General features: G+C 40.1%; 2 protein-coding genes across 2 annotated transcripts; both read left to right on the top strand.

The window, feature by feature from the left end:
* Nucleotides 1-12,500: 12,500 nt before the first annotated feature.
* Nucleotides 12,501-14,199, top strand: LOC115771654 (nucleolar and coiled-body phosphoprotein 1-like). The gene is made up of 7 exons (XM_030717459.1): nt 12,501-12,684; nt 12,738-12,896; nt 12,949-13,119; nt 13,181-13,342; nt 13,395-13,592; nt 13,654-13,821; nt 13,874-14,199. The coding sequence occupies exons 1-7, from the start codon at nt 12,546-12,548 to the stop codon at nt 14,197-14,199; spliced, it is 1,323 nt and encodes a 440-aa protein (XP_030573319.1). The 5' UTR covers nt 12,501-12,545.
* A 32-nt stretch (nt 14,200-14,231) lies between these two features.
* Nucleotides 14,232-17,466, top strand: LOC115771653. Its single transcript, XM_030717458.1, has 10 exons — nt 14,232-14,664; nt 14,718-14,903; nt 14,958-15,098; nt 15,159-15,344; nt 15,397-15,594; nt 15,648-15,845; nt 15,896-16,096; nt 16,149-16,346; nt 16,423-16,620; nt 16,670-17,466. Exons 2-10 carry the CDS (start codon nt 14,813-14,815, stop codon nt 17,464-17,466), a joined length of 2,208 nt encoding a protein of 735 aa, XP_030573318.1. The 5' UTR covers nt 14,232-14,664; nt 14,718-14,812.
* The last annotated feature ends 2,062 nt before the right edge of the window (nt 17,467-19,528 follow it).

Genomic DNA, 19,528 nt, shown 5'->3' with positions numbered 1-19,528 from the left:
CTGGCTGCTCGGGCTAACGCCCACTCACTTTCTCTCTCTCTCTCTCTAGCTCTCTCTCTTAGTGGTGTCCCTCTATTTGTTTTGCTCCGCTGTCCACTGTGACAGTTGGCAGCTGCCTAAAAATTTGCACAGAAAATGCTAAGCCCTGGGATTTAGATGGCTATCGCTGCAATTTGGCCAGCCTGCCACTGTGCCAAATGGAAATTAATATGTATTTGTATACCCTGCACATAAACAATGAATTAAAGAGTAATGACATAATGGAGGGATAGTGTGGTACTTGGAGCACTCAATTTTTCCAGTCCGTCCAATATTTTGGATATTATTTTATGCAAGCGTATCCATTAATTTGATTGGCATGCTAAGGGGTATCTCCTCGTTGAGGGCTCTTAATTGTCTCCCAACTCAGCTATATGAAATTGATTACATTCACTGTCCAAGAATGCAAATTGGTTTTCAGTTTTTATCAGCTACCCTGGCGCTTCATCATATTTGCAATGCTGGCAACCCTTATAAATACAAAAGTACATCCTAGCTAGCAGCAGTGGCAAAGTTTTCGTTCCCTTGGAAAACTGTGCTAAAATGTTATTAGCGCTTAATTAGAGCACAACTTTTGCTTTTGCCCAACACCCACGTTACCCACAAAAACCAGAACCCAACCACAAAGGCAAAGGTGCGCCCGAAGAACTTTTGCTGCAGCTTTGTGGTAAAGTTTTAATAACGTTCAGCTAAAATAAAATAATGCGTTTTGCCAGCAGACTAGGAAAATTCAGGCCCTTGGGGGAGTGAAGGCATATCTGCAACAGAGAACTTGTATGGCAACCAGCCCTTTAAAAGTACATCAACAAGGGCGCATGCAATACGAGTGGTCAAGAGTGGCCATGAGAGCAGTTGCCAAGCTAAAAGTTGCTCTGAACCAATTCATTAAACATTCACCGAGTTGTCTCTGGCGTCAAAATGGGCCACACAATGCAACGTGCCGCATCAAAGAGCCAGACAGACAGCCAAGCAGACAGAAAGAGACACCGTAAGTGGGCCAGAAAGAGCTGCATATAGTATAAGGTTTTCTCATGGGTATATGCTGCCTGTGTCCAGCAATTGTCATGTGCTTGTGTTGCCCCTTTTGGTAGGGTCTGATAGGGTCAACAAACTGTCGACCATTGCAAACGGCCCGTGCATGCTGTGTGTGAGTGGTTTTATTGCAAGCTACCTCTTGCCAGTTGCTGGTTGCCAGTTGCTAGTTGCCAGTTGCAATTGCAGCTAAAGGAGACAGCATTCACTGCATATTTCAAGCTTTCAGACAAGCCCCGCCCCTCCAGCACACAACTAATGAAAAGCACAGGAAATTACATTTCTGAAGAGAAAGTTTGCAGCAATTGAGTGGCAATTCTAAGGTAATGCACAATACGTGCCACATAATCAAGTATCAATCATACGCACCGTTGACGCTCCATACGTTAAATTAATATTTATATTAAGAATCAGCTTTAGCAGCTTCAGTACTGGCATTATTAATATTATAATATTGTCGGGCGGGGCTGGCGTGGCTAAACCAGCTCATAAATGTTTAACGACAGCGTCCGAATATTAAATTTGCGACACAAAAGAATGTGCTCACTTTGCTATACCCTGGAGTGGCCGCAATATAAAAGTAGATATGTTTACGCAGTTTGTTAAAGTTAATAACAGAAACAGTTAAAGTTGATGTCTACTATTTAAAATTTTTTAATTACAACAATTTTAATTTTTTTGTTAGTTTAAGCTCAAAGGTCGGATGGCTATTAATTATAGCTTAAAAATATCTGATAAGCATTTGGCTATTGCCAAATTATAAACAATGGTATATAATTTGAATTTTATTATAAAAGAGTAAACATAAGGTATAAAATGTGTGGCTAATTGACAGTCTTCACCGTTAGCGTTTCGACACACTTGTAGTTAATGCTAATTAAATTGCTGCACTATAAAACATCATATAACAAATATTCGCATATACTTTGCGCATATATTTGTATATATGCGCACTGGTGAGTATATTTGACGCAAGTGCATGATGTTACAGGCCGCCCATGCGACGGGCTATCAAAAATTTAATAAGCTGTCAGCACAAATGGCAACAGAAATAGAAACAGCAACAGCATTGACAGGAACTTCGTGCACATGCACGAGCCTCATATGACAGGAATTTATGAGCACTTTATAAGGTCTACCAGCCCAATAAATATACCAAAGTCAGCTCGCTGACATTGAGCCATAAAAGACACCAAAATGATGGCATTTACTAAAACGCTCCGCTGTGTCGATCCCTAAAGTGCACACACCATGCACTAAGGGGCATTGCAATCAATGCCTAATTAAATTTCATTATTCGCACAATAATTGAAAATCCTATTGCGAAAATGGCAATAAAAATAAATTCAATGTGACAAAGCATCTACTATATAAAACATACAACCGTACAAGCATTTAAATAGCTTATTTATAGTGCTATATATCAAACTCGCTCGCTCAATTACTGATTTAGAATACCCTTTCCATCTGCCAGCAGGCGTTGTCAAGCGGCTTTAAGTTCAGCTAAAAATGGAAGCAGCTTGTGTGTGTGTGTGGCAGATGTGGACGTTGCATGCAAATAGCGGCATACATTGACACACACACACACAACCACACACGGAGTGCGCGTGAGTGGTGTTTAAAATTAATACGAGTATCTCTTTTGCCTTTACACTTCAATAAGTTTTCAATAAACACTTTGAAACTATATTTATACCGTTTACACCTATGTATATCAATATTTGTATATTTTTCCATGTGTCTGGTTGTGTGTGTTTGTATATGGATTTGTGTATCTACTTTCAATGACAGCAATTTATCTTTTATCGCGCAATGATTTATTGATGTCAGTTGGTTAAAGGAATAAAATGGATTTTATGTTCGGAAAGTATGCACATAACTCAGATACACAAGAAGATTCCTATGTGCATATGGCATATTGTTGTGATACCTCTTCAGTTATCTGAAGTATAAACTTATGGGTGTTAATGTTCGTATATTTATACCAAGTTTGAGTTTAAGCTTCAATCTGTAGTTTTGCAGAGGGTATTATAAATATTTTATAATATGTGTAAAAGTATCAGAAGCCTAATATAACAAAAATATATAATAATTTATTAATCATATTTTAGTGTACAATTTTCTTTTGGTTTCTTTAAAGGCTTTATTTAATTTTATCCTTGAACATCATATTGGGCAACATGCAAATGGGCAGTAATACTTAACCAAGCAGTTGCTGGTATGCTAGATAAGCCAAGAGAAGCGCTTGCCACATTAGAATGCAGGCTTAGGGCCTGCAACTAAGAGCGCACTAAATAACACGTATACGACGTGTGCTCGTTATCCGCTCTCTTAAGGCCGCGCGCTTGTATGTTTTATCCGCAACTGCGCAGCACCAAGTGCTTTTCTTAAGCGGCTGCGGATAGCTGCGAAGACACGTGTTTTTGTTTACCTTCGTCGCTGTTGTTTTGCCGCGTCAAGCAGCCTCCGAATAACCCAGTTCAGTGCGTAGTACTGCAGCAATCGCCACCAATAGTGCGTGTGTGAGTGCATGTGTGCTCGACTACTTACAGCTGCTACAACTGCTACAGCTACAGCTACAGCTACTGCTACTGCTGTAGTGGGTTGTTCTCTGTGCGCTTTGTTGCTGTTATTTTGGATGCTTGTGGCGGGCTTGAAGTGTGCTCGTTTTACCTGCTGCCGGCATGACGATTCTGAAGCTCGTTTTGCACATTTGTGCTGAGTGGGCACTCGAGCTGTGCCAACTGCTGGCGCATAAGTGACACAGCAGGGCAAAAAAAAAAAAAAAAAGAACACTCTGCCACGTAACTTGAGTGAATAATGTGCCTGAAACGGCATGGAAAAGAACTGTGAAGTTTTTTTAATGCGATTTTTATTACTGCAACTACTTTTTTCCTGTCCGGCTGACCGAGCTGGCCAAGCAAACGGGAAATATGATTGACAGCCAACAATCGCTATAGCGAATGGCAAACTCCACGCTTTATCTGCATAAAGTTTTAAAAATTGCACTACAACTTTTTAAAGCATGTTTTAGTTTATTTTATTTTAGCGCTCTACCACCGAAGGCTTCTTGAACTTGCAGAAAGCCTTAAACTTAATTATTTACAAAGGGCCACAAAACGTTTTTACTGCCAGCGCAGCTGCAGCACGGAGAGAAACATAAAATTTATTAGCTGAAAAAAGAATTTTTGGTGAACATTTTTGCAAAGCTGAATTTAGCAACGAAAAATTATTACAAGTTTGCATGCATTATAGGTCTACGGCTGCCTCTATCTGAAGTGGAGCAGCTGCAGCTTAAATTACAGTAGTTACTACAGGTATAAGCTCGTAGTTGTTATTGTTTGGGTGTCTGGCAAGCGACAGTAACGAGCCGCAGGCTCATGCTGCCACACATATATAATCCGCACCTGTTCTATGTACCATAGTATAGTGTATCCATATTTTCATTATATATATAATTTGGCCGCATGTTTTGCCAGCTCGTGTTGCCCGCATTGTTGACACAATTCTTGGATTTTCGGGCTATGGCAGCAGGACCGGTCAGCCGCAGCTCTATTAATTTTTGTTAAAGTTTTTCTGGTTTAGTCGACGCCCCAGAGTATGCAACAGCAATTCTGCTTGGAGGCGTATGGATTAGTGGGGTGGGACAAAAGGCCGAGTTGGCCTTTGAATTTATATTTAACTTTTGCTGTGCAAATTTAATGAACGCCGCTGCTTAATTATTCCATTTCAGGCAAGTTTATTCCTACACGCGCGTTTTTATGCCGCAATTGAAATTTTTAATTGGCAAATGCGTGGGCGCGTCCACAATCCACTCACCGTCTCTGGAGTCGGTGGGGTGCGAGCAGAGGCCGCTGTGCGTCGTCTGGCAGTGCTTTGCGGCATTTTAATTACAAGCTCCGGACGCAAACGTGAAACGCTAATGAAATTAAAAAGTCCCTCAAATGGCATTATAATAAAATTGAGTTGTTATACATCTACAAAACGCCAAAGATTAAATACGGCCGGCTTTTGTGATTTATTGCGCAACGAGCGCCAATCAACCTAATTCTGGCTCAATATTCAATATTAACAAACGCAGGCCCTAACTACCTGTTAACTCGTACGTGCTGCGGTTGCATGTCAATAACATCTAATTAATTGGAATTTACGTTTTGGCTTTAATACAATTATTTGACCATAATTATAATTAGTGGCATTTCACACATGCTTATTTAGTTGTGGTTTACCTAACCAGCTATTAACGTTTACTACTTGTAGTGGGGCTCACGCTGCGTATACGCAATGTATGATGCATTACTTTTTTCTGTGCAATTTCAATACTTTTCGCTTAGAGTAAAATGTCGTTTATATTTTTTATTTAAATTACACACGAATTTCTTTTCAATTTATGGCAAACAAACCCAATCACTCATATCTGTACACATATGTGAAAGAATGCAGGCTCGTATACCTACGTAACTGTCGGGATACTCGAATTTATTACCTTACATTTAATCCGTTCAAGCGAGGGTTGGTCAGAGAGCTCATAATTTCTTATTTTTGTAAATAATCTACAGACTATGTACAAAGTTATATGAATACTATTCATCAGCAAATTACAACTGTGATTATTATATAAAAATAGATATCATAAATTACAAATAAGTTTGTTGGTTTCATATAAAATAACACATATCTTTACGATTAACCCTCTTATTTCTAAGCACAGCTAGCGGTAAGCGTTCATAAAATATGCATACGTTTTAGATTTATTTTGTGTATGGCGATTATAATGCAAATTCAAGCACTTTTGACAGCAGTCCAAACATGTTTTCCGAATGAGTTTTGTTGTGGCCAACACAGAAACAGAATATTTATATGTTAAATCTTTTTGCTATTAGGACAACGCAATCACATTGGTTACCACAAACATAAAAATAAATAAAAAATCACCATAAATAATAAAATCACAACTGAGGAGCTGCGGATACGCTGTGGGTATCAAGTTTTATCCGCATCGGCATCCACATCCGCAGCCGCATCGGCATCGACATGGACGCTGGCTCCCTGGGCGCTTACCTAAATCATAACCCGACCAAAGCGTCCAATAAACACAAACAAATTGACACTCCTGATGCTTGGGGAAATCAGCGACAGCGACAACGCCAAACACGAAATGGCCGCACGCAGTCGTCGCAGCTCCATCAGAGGGATTAGCACGATATTGCAATATAACAAACTGGCATTGTATGACATGGGAATGGTATGGCAGTCTGGCATATTCTGTAATTATTTTTTATAAATCATGTGCAATGCAATCACAAACCAATTAGCATTAAAATCGGCTAGAGGAATACACCCCAATATTTGTACATTAGTGCAACCAAACTTTGCTATTTGTGAAATCAAATTTTCGTCCAAAAATGTGGCAGCGCGTTTAATTTGGAAATTGTGCAACTGCCAAATCGATGTACGAAACGGGGAAACTTTTTCAGCACCTGCGATATGCCTGTAGGCGCGTTACGTATACGTGCCGTTGCACTGGATTGCCTGTCAGAGTTGCCTTTCAATCTGTGCACTTCATTAGCGAAATGGCTAGCTTTAAACAAAGTTTATACATGCTACCCACATTAGAGAACACGCCGCTTGTTGTCCCGATAGGCAAATGCGTGGCTCCATTAATAATTCATGCAGCGAAATGAAAATGAAAAGCAAGAACAGTTTTAAATAAAACAAGTCGTTTAGCCTCAGGTGAGACAATAAAGCATACAATTTTAATGAAGCTAACTCTTAAGCAAAACTGATGATTGATCAATTGAATAGGGACTAGACTTAATGGGGGCTAGACTAAATGAGATACATAACTTAATATTTTAACTCATTTTACATTTATTGTTTTTTTTTTTTAGACGCATAGCAAAACTGAAACTCTCTCCATACAAGGTTAACCTCGAAACTTCTATCGGACCGCTGTAACTGTCACCAACAGCTCTCGAACCACAAGAGTGAAATTCGAAGGGGCGAATGGGCTCCTAATAGCCGGAACAAGTACCTCTCTGATTGGTCAAGATCTCTTCTGTAGAACCTGCTACTCTGACTAGCTAAAGAACCTCCTAGTCCCTCACTGCCTTGTAGCTTGTACCCTCCAATCTCTCTCTAGCCTCAGGCACAATAGACTATAACTCTCCCCAACCCCTTTCTTTAACTTTCCAATTATTGCTTTCATTTTCAACATTTATTAGTAATCTACTTCATTAATTAAATACTTGGCATATAATATTAAGCCCTTAAGTAAATAAAAATCAATTGTCTGTCCTCGATGTTTACCTCAACGAACATTTATTTCGTTTTACAGCACTGTAAAATCCATGCACTTCGCACATAAAAGCTGCAAAAGTCCACTTACCAGACTTAAAGCGTGTTTAAGTTGCGCTCAAATTGCTTCTGCCAGAGTTAGACCAAAGAGAATAATGCTGGGCATGGTCGGTGGTGTGTGAGTGTCAGTGGGTCAGTGGTGCGGTTCGATCATAAAGTTGCCAATGCAATGCAAACAAATTGAAAATTGCGAGCTACCAATTGCCAGTTGCCAGTTGCAATTATAAACGCGCCCATTTGCCAATAGATACGCCATCACGTTTGTTGTTGTAATAGTTGTTGTTGCTGCTGCTGTGCTTCATGCTGTTGTTGTTGTTGTTGTAGCTGCGTTAAAGTTTTTGCTTTCGCTGGCTAACTTGAGGGAACTTGCTACTAAAGCAGAGCACACCAAACTTTGCTAATAGCAGCAAACGTAACGAGTGTGTGTGTGGGTGTATATATGTGGATGGTTGTGTATATCTAAGCAATGCGTGTGTGTTGTTTGTGTGTGAGTTAGCACAGTCAACTCAATGAAGCCAAAACAAATATAGGAAAAAGTTTTCCAATTTTCGATTGCCAATTGTGCAAAAATTTTACGTGCAACTTGCTTGGGGAATACGAGAATGCGAGAAAACGAGAAAGTTTTGTGCCATTTCGATATGTGTATGCTCCGGCATTTTGCCGCTGCCCAACGCTCAGTTCATTTGTGTATTAGTCAACTGACAGGACGTCAGTCAACAGTGCATTTAACCAAAATTAAAAGTAAAACTAATTATTGAAAATATGTATATAAAATGTATTATAATTGCCAGCAGCTAAAAGAAAAAATATTTTTTTACCTCTAGAGCTGAATCACATATCAACTGCCAAGCTTAATTCTGACAAATAAATTTCATTTTTTTCCGCTTTTAATATATATATATATATATTTTTTTTTTTTTGTTTTGTCAGTTTTTTATTCGGTTTCGCATTGTCGGTGCAGGCGCCGGCTTTAACTTTCGCTTTGACGGCAAACTTTTGCTTTTCATGCTACAACTAGCTGGCAAAAGTTTTGCTAACGTAGCGAAGCAAAGTTTTAGCACTTCAAGTGCAAGCGCCACTGCCACACGCTGGCCCGTTGCCTCTCTCTCTCCCTTTCTCCCCTTGTGTTTCCGTCTTTTTCACACACAATACTTGCATAAAAGTTGTACCAAGTTTTCACTTGGCTCACATTTGATTTAGTCGCTGCCTTGATGTCCATTTTATTTTGCGACTGATTCTGCAATTATGAACGAGCATGTGGCAGTTGGCAAATGTACTCAAGTTGGCTATAAAACAACTAAGGCAACTTATAATCCTCAAACTGGGTATGCTCGACTATAAGTTGCCCTCTGGACAGAATTTACAATATATGCTTATCGTTCTGTTAAATAATGCAATGCAATAATTAAAAAAGAACTGTTGAGAATTTGCAAGCAAAAATATTGTAGAATTTATCTGCTCGTACATAGTTTATACAACAGCAAAATATATCTTGAAATATATTACGTTAAGAACTTACAAAATTAAAAAATATTAAAAGAATTTTAAATATTAAAACTAATAGTATATTCTTAGAAGGGCATTGATACTTACATGCGCGTTAAACATAAACTTGATCTGCTTTTGGTATAAGTTTATTTAGCATTTCTCACTTTATAGAAGTCCGAAATTGATATACTTGAATAAACAGATAGACGATCGCATAGATATAAAATGTGAACACATGTATATTTCGTATCAGGTGAGAGGTTCATTTTTTTGTCTGCTGGATATACATATTTGACAGCTTTATCTATCTCTACAGCTGCAGGGTATATAGATATATATATATACATACACAAGTAGTTATGCTCATGCTTGTACGAGTGATGTCTGCACTTTAAAGTTGCCATACATAAGTGTTTGTAATACGCTCGTTACATTTATTATGGAGTACGCTGCTCGACTGCCGAACAATGCAGCTTTCGCCCGTTAGTTGTCTGGGTGGTAAATATAAGGATCACAGTTTTGGCCAGTAACTGAGCAGACTTTGCAGCTGGCATTTGAATGGGGGGCGCACATGACATTCGACACAATTCCCCGTCGCAGAGCACGTTGCCCATAGCATACTTATCCGGGCAACAGCAGCAGCAGCACCAACAGCAGCCGGTGGCAACTATCTGTAACTGGAGGCGGGCTGCAGTAAATGCATATTTTATATTTTCATTTCATTGAAACCGACACGTAGCCACATTTACGTTGGTGTGTCTGTGGTGTTCACTATGTTTCCGGTTGTTGTTGGTCTGCCACGCCGGCAATCGAGTAAAGTGTAAATTCGCATTGGAGTTGCCTGCCAGCTAATAAGATCCAATATTCAATGTATATGTCCTTTGACTGGCATTATACTGTTCAATTTTAATTAAGTTAGAGATTTCAACAGAAGCGACACTTGATTGCCGGCGGACAGTTTTTAATTGCATGTTGACATACTTTCGTTCAAGTTGATGATTTCCATATTGAAACTTTTTGAAGAGCAGCTCCAAAAACTCTGTCGTTCCCCTTAAGTGCATTTTAACCAAAGTGCACACAACGTTAACCCGGCTCGCCTCGCCAGTAGACTTCAAATAAACGGTTATTTTCAGAAGCTGAATATTTAAGGCATACACATATATTTACACTTATATAAATATATATAATATATATGTTTATATATATATATATATATATATATATGTAAAGAAGCATATGCATGAATATATGGGAGTGATGTGTTTTTTATGCCCACATGGCGGCTGTGCAATAAAATTGCACTAGTCGTGGCTTATCAAACGAGCTGCATTGAGTTTGCCTTATGATGCCCTCGAGAAGTCGCCAAAAAGTGTGCAGCTAAAGTTTATATTTACGCTTCGCCCGTCACTGAAATATTGCACTTTATATATCATCTTGGATATCTAGAGCATAAAAAAAAATAAAAAAAAAAAAAAACACATTCTATCGAGAGTTAGTATACCCTATGTGTTATTTTGCAACTTTATGCTGGCTTTTAACTTAGCATTTATTTAGATTTTATTAAATCAGTGAAATATATCTGTGATTGCATTTAAGGAAGGCCTCTAATGTAATAAATAACAGTTATTTCCTTTAAGTGTAACCAGCCACAAATATATTTCTTTAATGTTAAGTATTACTTTCTTTATTTAAATATATTTAAAAATGTTCACCAGAAAAATATATAATGAAATATCTTTATATTATAAATAAAAAGTTCACAAATAAAATTCTTTTTTCATTAGTTATTCAAAGTCAAATGTCAGAAATTTAATCAAACCTGATCTGATTAATTCTTTCCCTTCTTACATTTTTGATGCAAATGACGAAAATAAAATTTGCAATTTGCTTTTAAGATGTCGCCCCAGAATAAGAGTAAACGTCAGGCTAGTGGACTATACATATAGAAACATATGCTATAGCCTTTACTTTAGGCATCGAAATGAGCCGCCAGGGGAAGTATCTTGCGAACTAGTTACATATAAAACACAAAAGAATGGCGCACACTTTTGACTGCTCTGGCACTCCATGCCTTGCTACCCCCGTCTTTGCCCCAAGATCGTGCTTACCCATTCCGCATGGTGGTCGCATTTGTCTACTACTTGGCTTCACCGCAGAAGTGCCTCGGTCTGGATTGAATATCTGCACGTTGCTGTAGCTCGATTTTTGCTGATTTGCTTTTTGCTGGCTTCTACGAGTATTTGGTTTATTGTTTAGACGACAAATTGCAAGGATTCCGTTTTGTTTCACTGCGCTGCATCCGTGTACGTGTCCTGTACGTCCAAAGAGCCTGATTAAACTCTGGTAGCCAGAGTTCGCTTCCATTGTCAATTTGCGGAGTAAAAAGAATTCGATTTCTGTAACGATGACATGATATCCTTTTTGAAGTCTTCAGAATGCAAATGGGGTAAATTTTATATGTCATGGTAGTTAGCTCAGTTAGTTGACATGTTTGTTGAACGTGAGTCTTTCTCGCTCGGAATCAAAGAAATACATTTCTCTGCTATTTTATAGTACAGACTAGTCAGTGGGAGGGAAAGAGAGTGACTCAGTTAGTTGACAGAGAGAGAGGAGAAGTATCTTCTAAAAAATCAATAAATATACATAAATGTATTAAGTATGTATTTAAGTATGTATTTGCATATGCCCTACAACTACTAAATATGTGTGTGTATGTAAGTAAGTATGCTTGTATGTGTGTTTTATTTATGAATTCGTGTATGAATGCATGTTTATATAAAAGAATTTATATATTTTGGCATGTAAATATGCATTGTTGTATATATGTACACATTGTGTATTCACTTATATATGTTAATGAATTTATGCATCTATTTTGTATCATTGCTACAGTGCTTGCACTCACTTGTAGCAATGCAGTTCGATTAGCTAACAAGCAACCGCCGGTATTTGGTCACCTAATCAACAGCTGGTCAGAGCTAATTTACCACTTTATTTGCCTAAATTGTGCACCCAAGTCACGTTATTGTTGTCAGCCACATTAGTGGACTTGCAACTAATTCAATTTGTTTCCACTGAGCTGGCTGCTCTTGCTGTCGAGGGGCTTTCTATAAAGCTCAAGCAGAATTTAGAAAAATGTCCCAAATTAGTAAAGATATTTTCGGATTGAAAACTTAGACCTCAAGACTAAAGTCCGGAAACAACAATTTTGAAAGTTTTTGGCTAGTAATTTGCATAAAAGTTTGGTATGTGTGCAGTAAACTAAGTGCAAATATCTATATGTGCTTCAAACGATGCACAAACAGTTGCCACATTTGCGCTGCATTAAAAACGCATTTTCATCTTCTTCGTCAGCAGGTTTAATAGTCTGTGCAACAATGTGCATGGCGCTTGCTTGCGGTCGTGAGCACAGGAGCACATTCAGAAGGAAGCGGCCCAAATGTGTACAGTTTCAGGCAAAGAGATGCTCACATATTTACTTAAGATACTATTACCAAATACGAAGATGTCAAATAATACAATCAATCTTTTTTGGCTTCTCAAAACCCCTCACAGCAAGCCTTGAAATTGTTGCTGGCCAAACATTAATTAAGATATCAGAAATTGCCCATCGCCAATAAGACACCAAAATGAACCGAAAACCGCAATCAGTGCAGCAATTATCCCCTAATAAGTCACTAAACAGTAGTCGCGAATCGAGTAAACGAAAGAGGATTATTCCAACCAACTCTTTGCCCAATGGCAACCGAAAGACAGAGAGCAAGGCCGGTAAGTACTTGTATCCACCAGTGGTCAACTGCTTGACAAGGAGAAGGTTGCAGGGTTAAAATCAGTTCAGCCATTAGAGCCTCCACCCCCAAAACGATCATGTCGCAGAACTTCCCAAATTACGAAGACGTCTTCGAACAACGATGACAACCATAAGAAAAGTTGCGAGCCCAAAATCGATTCAGCCGATCAGCTGCCGAGGAATAAAGCTGGTAAGTACATGTATTTATTTTTTTCCCATATAAGATTAACCGGAAACTTTAGAGCCTCAACCACCGAAGCCTCAATCGTCAAAAGTTCTGCCATCTGATCCGCAACCGCTTAAACGATCATGTCGAATAACAGCGCACCCTACGAGGTCATCAAATAACACTAGAAATCTTAAGAATGATGTCAAAGAAGATTCAACTGATCGGCTAGCAGGGAATAAAGCCGGTAGGTAGTTTTGTCTGTCTTTGACCGAATTAGTACCAACCGCCGGAGCTTTAATCCTCAGAAGGTCAGCCAGTACAGCCCCCACCACTAAAAAGATCATACCGCAGAATACCGAAGAAGTCTTCGAACGAAGCTCGTAGCCTTGGGAACGATAACAACCAAAAAGAGAAAAAATTCGTATCCAAAGGCGATTTAGCTAATCAACAGGCGAGCAATAAAGCCGGTAAGTACTTGAATCTATCTTTGTCGGAAATGGTACTAACCGGAAACTACAGGACCTAAGCCGCTGAAGTTTCAATCGTCAGATGTCCAGCCACTAGAACCGCCTCCACCAAAACGATCATGTCGCAAAACTTGCCCACTCACAAAGACGTCTTCGATAAACACCAAAAGCCTTCAGAACGATGACAATCAAAAGAAAAAGTGCGACTCCAAAGACGATTCAGCTGACCAGCTACCCGGGAATAAAGCCGGTATGTGGTAATTTCTATCTTTTTTCGATTTAGTACCAACCGCCAGAGATTCCATCGTCAGGAGTTCAGCCACCAAAACCTCCACCTCCAAAACGATCATGTCGTAAAGCTGCGCATCTTACGAAGACGTCTTCGGCCAACACAAAGAGCCTTCGGACCGATGACAACGAAAAGAAAAAGTATGAATGCAAAGGCGATTCAGCTGATCAGCAACCGGGGAATAAAGCCGGTAGGTTCTTCTATTTATGTTTACCCAAATAAGTATAAACCGGAAACTGTAGAGCCTCCACCACCAAAACGATCATATCGCAGAAAATCGCATCTGACGCAGAAGACTTCTAACAAACAAGAAAAAAGATGCAAATCCAAAGACGAATACTCGGCGGAAGTTTCAGAACCTCAACGACTGCAGCAGTCGTTAGAAGCTCAAGCACCAAAGCAATGTAATCGAAAAACAGCGCAGCCAAAGAAGGCGTCTTTTTACGACACTAAAAGCCTTCAGATCGATGACAATAAAAAGAAAAGGCGTGAGACCATAGACGTTTCAACTGGTCGTCTGCTGAGGAATAAGGCCGGCAAGTACATGTATCTCGATTTAAGCGAATAATTAACAATAAGAAGATTTCAGGGCCTCAACCGCCAGAGCATCAACCTTCAAAAGTTCAAGCTCAAGAAGTTCAAAGAGCAACACGTTCATATCATAGATCATCGCAGCTGGCTTCAACGACTTCATACGAGAGTAAAAGCATTCAGAAGGATGATAGCCAAAAGAAAAGGTGTGAAACAATAGACGTGTCGACTGTCCAGCAGTTGCGGGATTTAGCTGGAAATTCATCTATCTCTCCTTGCCCGACTAAGTACCAACCGGAATCTTTAGGACCTCAACCACCAGGGCATCAATCGCCAAAAGTTTATCCACCAAAAGTTCAAACGCCAAATTGGGCATATCACAAATCATCGCAATTGACGTCGTCTTTACACGACAGTAAGATCATTCAGAAGAACGATAACCAAACAATAAGGCGTGAAACAATAGATATCTCAACAGCCCAGCAGCCGAGGAATAAGGCAGGTAAGTACACATATCTGGCAATGTATGAATAAGTAACAACAGGAAGTTTTCAGTATCTCAAACACTACTGCCTCAGACGACAGCAGCTAAATCACCGGAAGTTCAAACACCCAAACGTTTATGTCGCAGATCATCGCAGTCGACGTCGATGTCGTTGCACGACCAAAAAGATGATATCCTAAAGAAGAGGCGTGAAACCATAGACGTTTCACCTGCTCAGCAGCCGTGTAATAAAACCGGTAAGAACCTGTTTTGACCTTAATCCGAGTAAACGCTAGATCTTCAATCTCTAGGAGCTCGGAATCTCCCAAATCGCAGACAGTATACGCCGAGGACGCTGTACAATACTCCAAAACTTCAAAACGATTACAGCCGAAGCCAAAGCCGCGAATCCATAGACTTGTCAGCTGATCATCAGCCGGGAATGAATGCCGGTCAGTACTTGTTCTGTGTTTGCCAGATTAAATAACAACAGCGACTGCTTAAATATATAGGAATAAATCAAACGTCAAAACTTCCATCGCATGGACTTCAACCCACAGTGAACCCAATTCGCAGAACATCGCAGTATACTCCGACTTCGTTATACGAGAACGAAAGCTTTGAAAACAATGACAACCGAAAGCAAAGGCGCGAATCCATAGACGTTTCCAATATTCATCATTCAGAAAATACTGCCGGTGAGTCCTATTTTTTCATTTATCAGAATAAGCAAAAACAAGAGCACTGCAGGAACCCAGCCACCAGGGCTTCAGCTTCTAGGAGTTCAAACGCCAGTACTTCAACCCCTAAGTCGTCCATATCGCAGACCATCACTGTATCTACCAACGTCACACATTGGGGACCAACACCTTCAAAACAATGAAAGCCGAAACCAAAGCCGCAAAGCCATTGACAATTCTACTGTTAGTCATCCGGGAAATATTGCCGGTGAGTACTTGCGTCACCTTTGCGAGAATAAATTCCTATTATGTGGATTCCAGGAACAGAATCGGAAGGGCCTCAACCAATAGGAGCTCAAATGCCAGGAGCACAAACACCAGGTCGCCCATGTCGCAGACTTTCACAATATACGCCGATGCCGATGAATGTGGATCAAAACACTCAAAACGATATTAGCCGGCAGCAATGGCGTGAATCCAAAGACGTTACCAAGGTTCCTCATCCGGAAACTATTGCCGGTGAGTACTTGTTCAATCTTTCACAGAATAAGTCAAATAGGAATATGCAGGACCACCGCAACCACCAAGTCTACAATCTCTAGGAGCTCAAGCGCCATTACTTCAAACTCCAAGTGGTCCATATCGCAGATCATCGCTGTATTTGACAACATCACAGCTTGAGGATCAAAGCCCACAAAACAATGAAAGCCGAAACCAAAGGTGCGAGTCGATTAACTATTCCAATATTAATCATCCGGGAAATATACCCGGTGAGTACCGGTTTCACCTTAGCCATAATAAATTTCACTAATAGAATTCCAGCAACCCAACCGCAAGGGCTTCAACCCTTAGGTTCTCAAATGCCCGGACTTCAAACACCAAGTCGCCCATGTCGCCGGCCTTCGCAGTACACGCCGACGCCGCCGTATGAAGATCAAGTTTCTCAAATCGATATCAACCGACAGCAAAAACGTGGTTCCTTAGACTTTTCCACTGTTCACCATTCGGAAAATATAGCTGGTGAGTTATTGTCCTACCTTTGCCTGAATACTGTTCAATAAAAATATTGCAGTACCCCAACCGCTTCAATCTGTAGGAGTTCAGTCGGGGACTTCGATCAGTCCAAGACCTCAATTGACCGAACTTCAACCCCCAAGACGTCCATATCGCAGACCATCGCAATTCGCCCCGACGTCGCCATATGAGCCTAGAAGCTTTCAAAACGAGGACAATCGAAAGGAAAAGTGCGAACTAATCGACTTGACTGGTACTCAACAGCCCGAAATTAAGACGGGTAAGTAATATATCTTCCTCTCTCTGAATAAATAAAAAACTAAATTAAGGACCCGAACTACCGGGTCATCAAACTCCGAGACGTCCATATCGCCCACCAATGCAGTCTGTATCGGCGTCGGATTTGCAGTCTAAATTTCTTCTATACATACGTGATTTGTGTTCAGAGATTGTCCACCACCAGGTCTTCGAGCATTTCTGCGCCTTCGGCAGTTTGCATCGCGTCTATGTACTGCAACGCACCGAGAACTACAATTACGCACTAATAATCTTCACATCCGCCAAGTCCGTAGAACTGGCTGTGGCCGCTAATCCACACAACCTACGTAACAAACAATATTTTTGCCACAAGGCTGGACCCTGGAACCTTGGTTGCTTCAAAAGCGAGAGGCGTATATCTGACTTCAGCAATAGCAAAAGGTCGATCTTCAAAGATCGACTGCAAATTAGGGTGCCTTATGGCGTTAATATTCATTGCTATATTTACCAATCAAATGCTAGCACGAATCAGGCCAACAACAGCAGTGAGCAGGAAATGAGCAAGAGATCAGCCTTGCTGCCGCAAGTGTCTATTGACCTGTTACATCATCTACGCGAGGAGCAGGCAGCGCTGCAACCTAGCATCAAGCAAGCACCTCTTGATCTTGATCACCAAACGCTCTTCTCCAGCATGGGTGACAACTACAGTTTCCAGCGTCACAGTTACACGAATTTCGTGGCCTATCAAAAGCGACCTGGCCAATACGAAGCGGTACCAGCCAACGCCAAAGTTGGACTCACGGCCATCGCCTATGCAGATCTGAGAGATAAACGTGATTTAATATCATTTTTTTATCAGACCGACTAACTAACTGAAATAAATAGTATTTAACAAATGCGAAGAGCTTCAGTTTAAACATGACTGCATTTTATAGAGTTGGTCAAGACTCCCTCTGCTACCCTTGTAAAGAGGTAGAAATCGGATTGTTATAAATGGGTTCAAATGAATCTAACAGAAAATAGAAACACATGTAGTATAAATATACTTCTCTCTGTATATCTATTTAATTTCATCGATATCAGAGACAATACGAAGCAGGTGTGGAATATAAATTCTTCTAAAAATATAATCTGAGATCAAGATCGCGAAGCCATACATTTAGTATTCAGATATTCGCAACGAATACTCAGATCAAATATATTTCAAATTTTAGAAGCGTTTCCCTTTTTAGCCTTGGTTATTAATTTTCTTGGTTTAAGGAGTTCGTTTCTAAACGAGCATTCTTAAAATTTTGGATTCAATATTTTTCTAATGGACCAATCAAATGGATTGGGCCCATGCGGTCTGTTCCGCTCCTGTGCTTATGTGGGGCTTATGTATATGTGTAATGCTGATGGGGCTCGTTTGCCGCGCTGGCAAGTGAAACCATATAATTTGAGCATCATGTAGATGCACTTATCAGTACGATGCTGCACTTGGCAAGCAAAGGCACTGCAATAGATACACATCAGAAGGTAGCTGGAACTGCATTATACTGTGGCGAGCGCATTGCTGGGCACGAACGGCATTGGCACTGGCACTTGCATACTTATGGCATCATCTCCATTGCACCATTGCTTATTAAAACAACCAATCGCTGCTCTTATGCTTTGTGGCCGCCGTACGCCCTAAGCGCGGGCATATCGAAAGTAGTGTGTGATTTTTGCAGTTAAGCCATTCACTTTGATTGCTTTTGGACAACGCGTCGTATGATTGTTTTTGCTGCACTTGCTGGGATTAGGGACTAGGGCGGCACTAAAGCACCGAAGCACTCAAGTGGAGCGTGCGAGTCGGATTGGACGTGGCAAAATTGATTTGTGCACGTGTGCAGTTAGCTAATGAGCCGAGCAGAGCTTTGCCCCAGGGTACGCTGTACCCTGTAGAACAACGCAGCTGCATACAGAACGCGTGACAAGACATTGCACAATTGCCGCTTGCAGCTGGAATCTGGTAGCTGACAGCTGAGAGCGTGCACAGGACAACTGGCAGGATGGCATCAGCTGTTTGCACGGTTCGCTTAATTAACAACATAACAAATTGAACACACACACATACACACAAGCATGTAGGCAGTAGAAGTAAGCTTACTTTGAACATGTCACACCATTAGGTTTGTAACGCAAGGCTAATGACTAACTAGAAGACGACGGAGCTCTAAAGGAGATAGTTTGATAGACAGACATGAGATGAAGTTTCTAATAATTTAATTAAAAGATTTATTATGCAACAGCTTAAGGGTTATCTTCAGCTTAAAGCTTACAGCATTATTTCGATTTTTTGGTTAAAAGCTCAGCTTAATTTTAGCATTTGAAAATAGTTGAATTAACTTAAAGCCTCAGCAATTATTATGCTTTCAAAAAAATTAACCCAGCCCTACATGCTCGACCAATAGGCTAAAATTCTAAATTAAACTAATTCTGTAGCTTTATGGCTTGTTTCGGCCATGCTTAGCAGGCTGAATGCAAATAATCCTATTTAAAGCTGAATCATTGGCAAATCGACTCTTTCTTTTAAATGTAATTTTCATATGGATTGCTGGACAATGCAGCTGCAGTCATTATGGCAACTGGCGCACTTACATGCCCTAAGCAGTTGTATGCAAGTGTTCAAGGACTCGTCAGGCGTCTTAGCCGGGCTAGGCCACTCAACTGTGCGCCACACTTGCTGCAGTTGCAGGCTTACATGCTTAAGAGTCCTTTAATTGAGTGATGATACTTTAGTTTTGAAAATAAACATATATTGTGGCATTTTAATTGTCAAGTGTTTTGCTTGGCTGCAAATTAAATATAAATATAAAAACAAAATTTAACATGAAATCGACTTAAATAACAATAAGAGAAAACAATATGTTTAGCTATAATGTAGTCAATTAATAATTAAAAATGAAACA

Source organism: Drosophila novamexicana, unplaced genomic scaffold (assembly GCF_003285875.2).
Source record: "Drosophila novamexicana strain 15010-1031.04,08,12 unplaced genomic scaffold, DnovRS2.1 tig00000108-arrow-pilon, whole genome shotgun sequence".
In the NCBI taxonomy this organism is placed as follows: domain Eukaryota; kingdom Metazoa; phylum Arthropoda; class Insecta; order Diptera; family Drosophilidae; genus Drosophila; species Drosophila novamexicana.
This window is presented reverse-complemented; position numbering and strand designations above follow the sequence as displayed.

Bases quoted from the DNA above. Each gene is read 5' to 3' on its own strand.
- LOC115771653 (XM_030717458.1), top strand. From the start codon at position 14,813: ATGTCGTTGCACGACCAAAAAGATGATATCCTAAAGAAGAGGCGTGAA. The intron at 14,904-14,957 runs GTAAGAACCTGT...TTCAATCTCTAG, and splicing joins GCAGCCGTGTAATAAAACCG to GAGCTCGGAATCTCCCAAAT. The intron at 16,621-16,669 runs GTAAGTAATATA...AACTAAATTAAG, and splicing joins ACAGCCCGAAATTAAGACGG to GACCCGAACTACCGGGTCAT.
- LOC115771654 (XM_030717459.1), top strand. From the start codon at position 12,546: ATGAACCGAAAACCGCAATCAGTGCAGCAATTATCCCCTAATAAGTCA. The intron at 12,685-12,737 runs GTAAGTACTTGT...AGAAGGTTGCAG, and splicing joins AAAGACAGAGAGCAAGGCCG to GGTTAAAATCAGTTCAGCCA. The intron at 13,120-13,180 runs GTAGGTAGTTTT...TTTAATCCTCAG, and splicing joins GCTAGCAGGGAATAAAGCCG to AAGGTCAGCCAGTACAGCCC.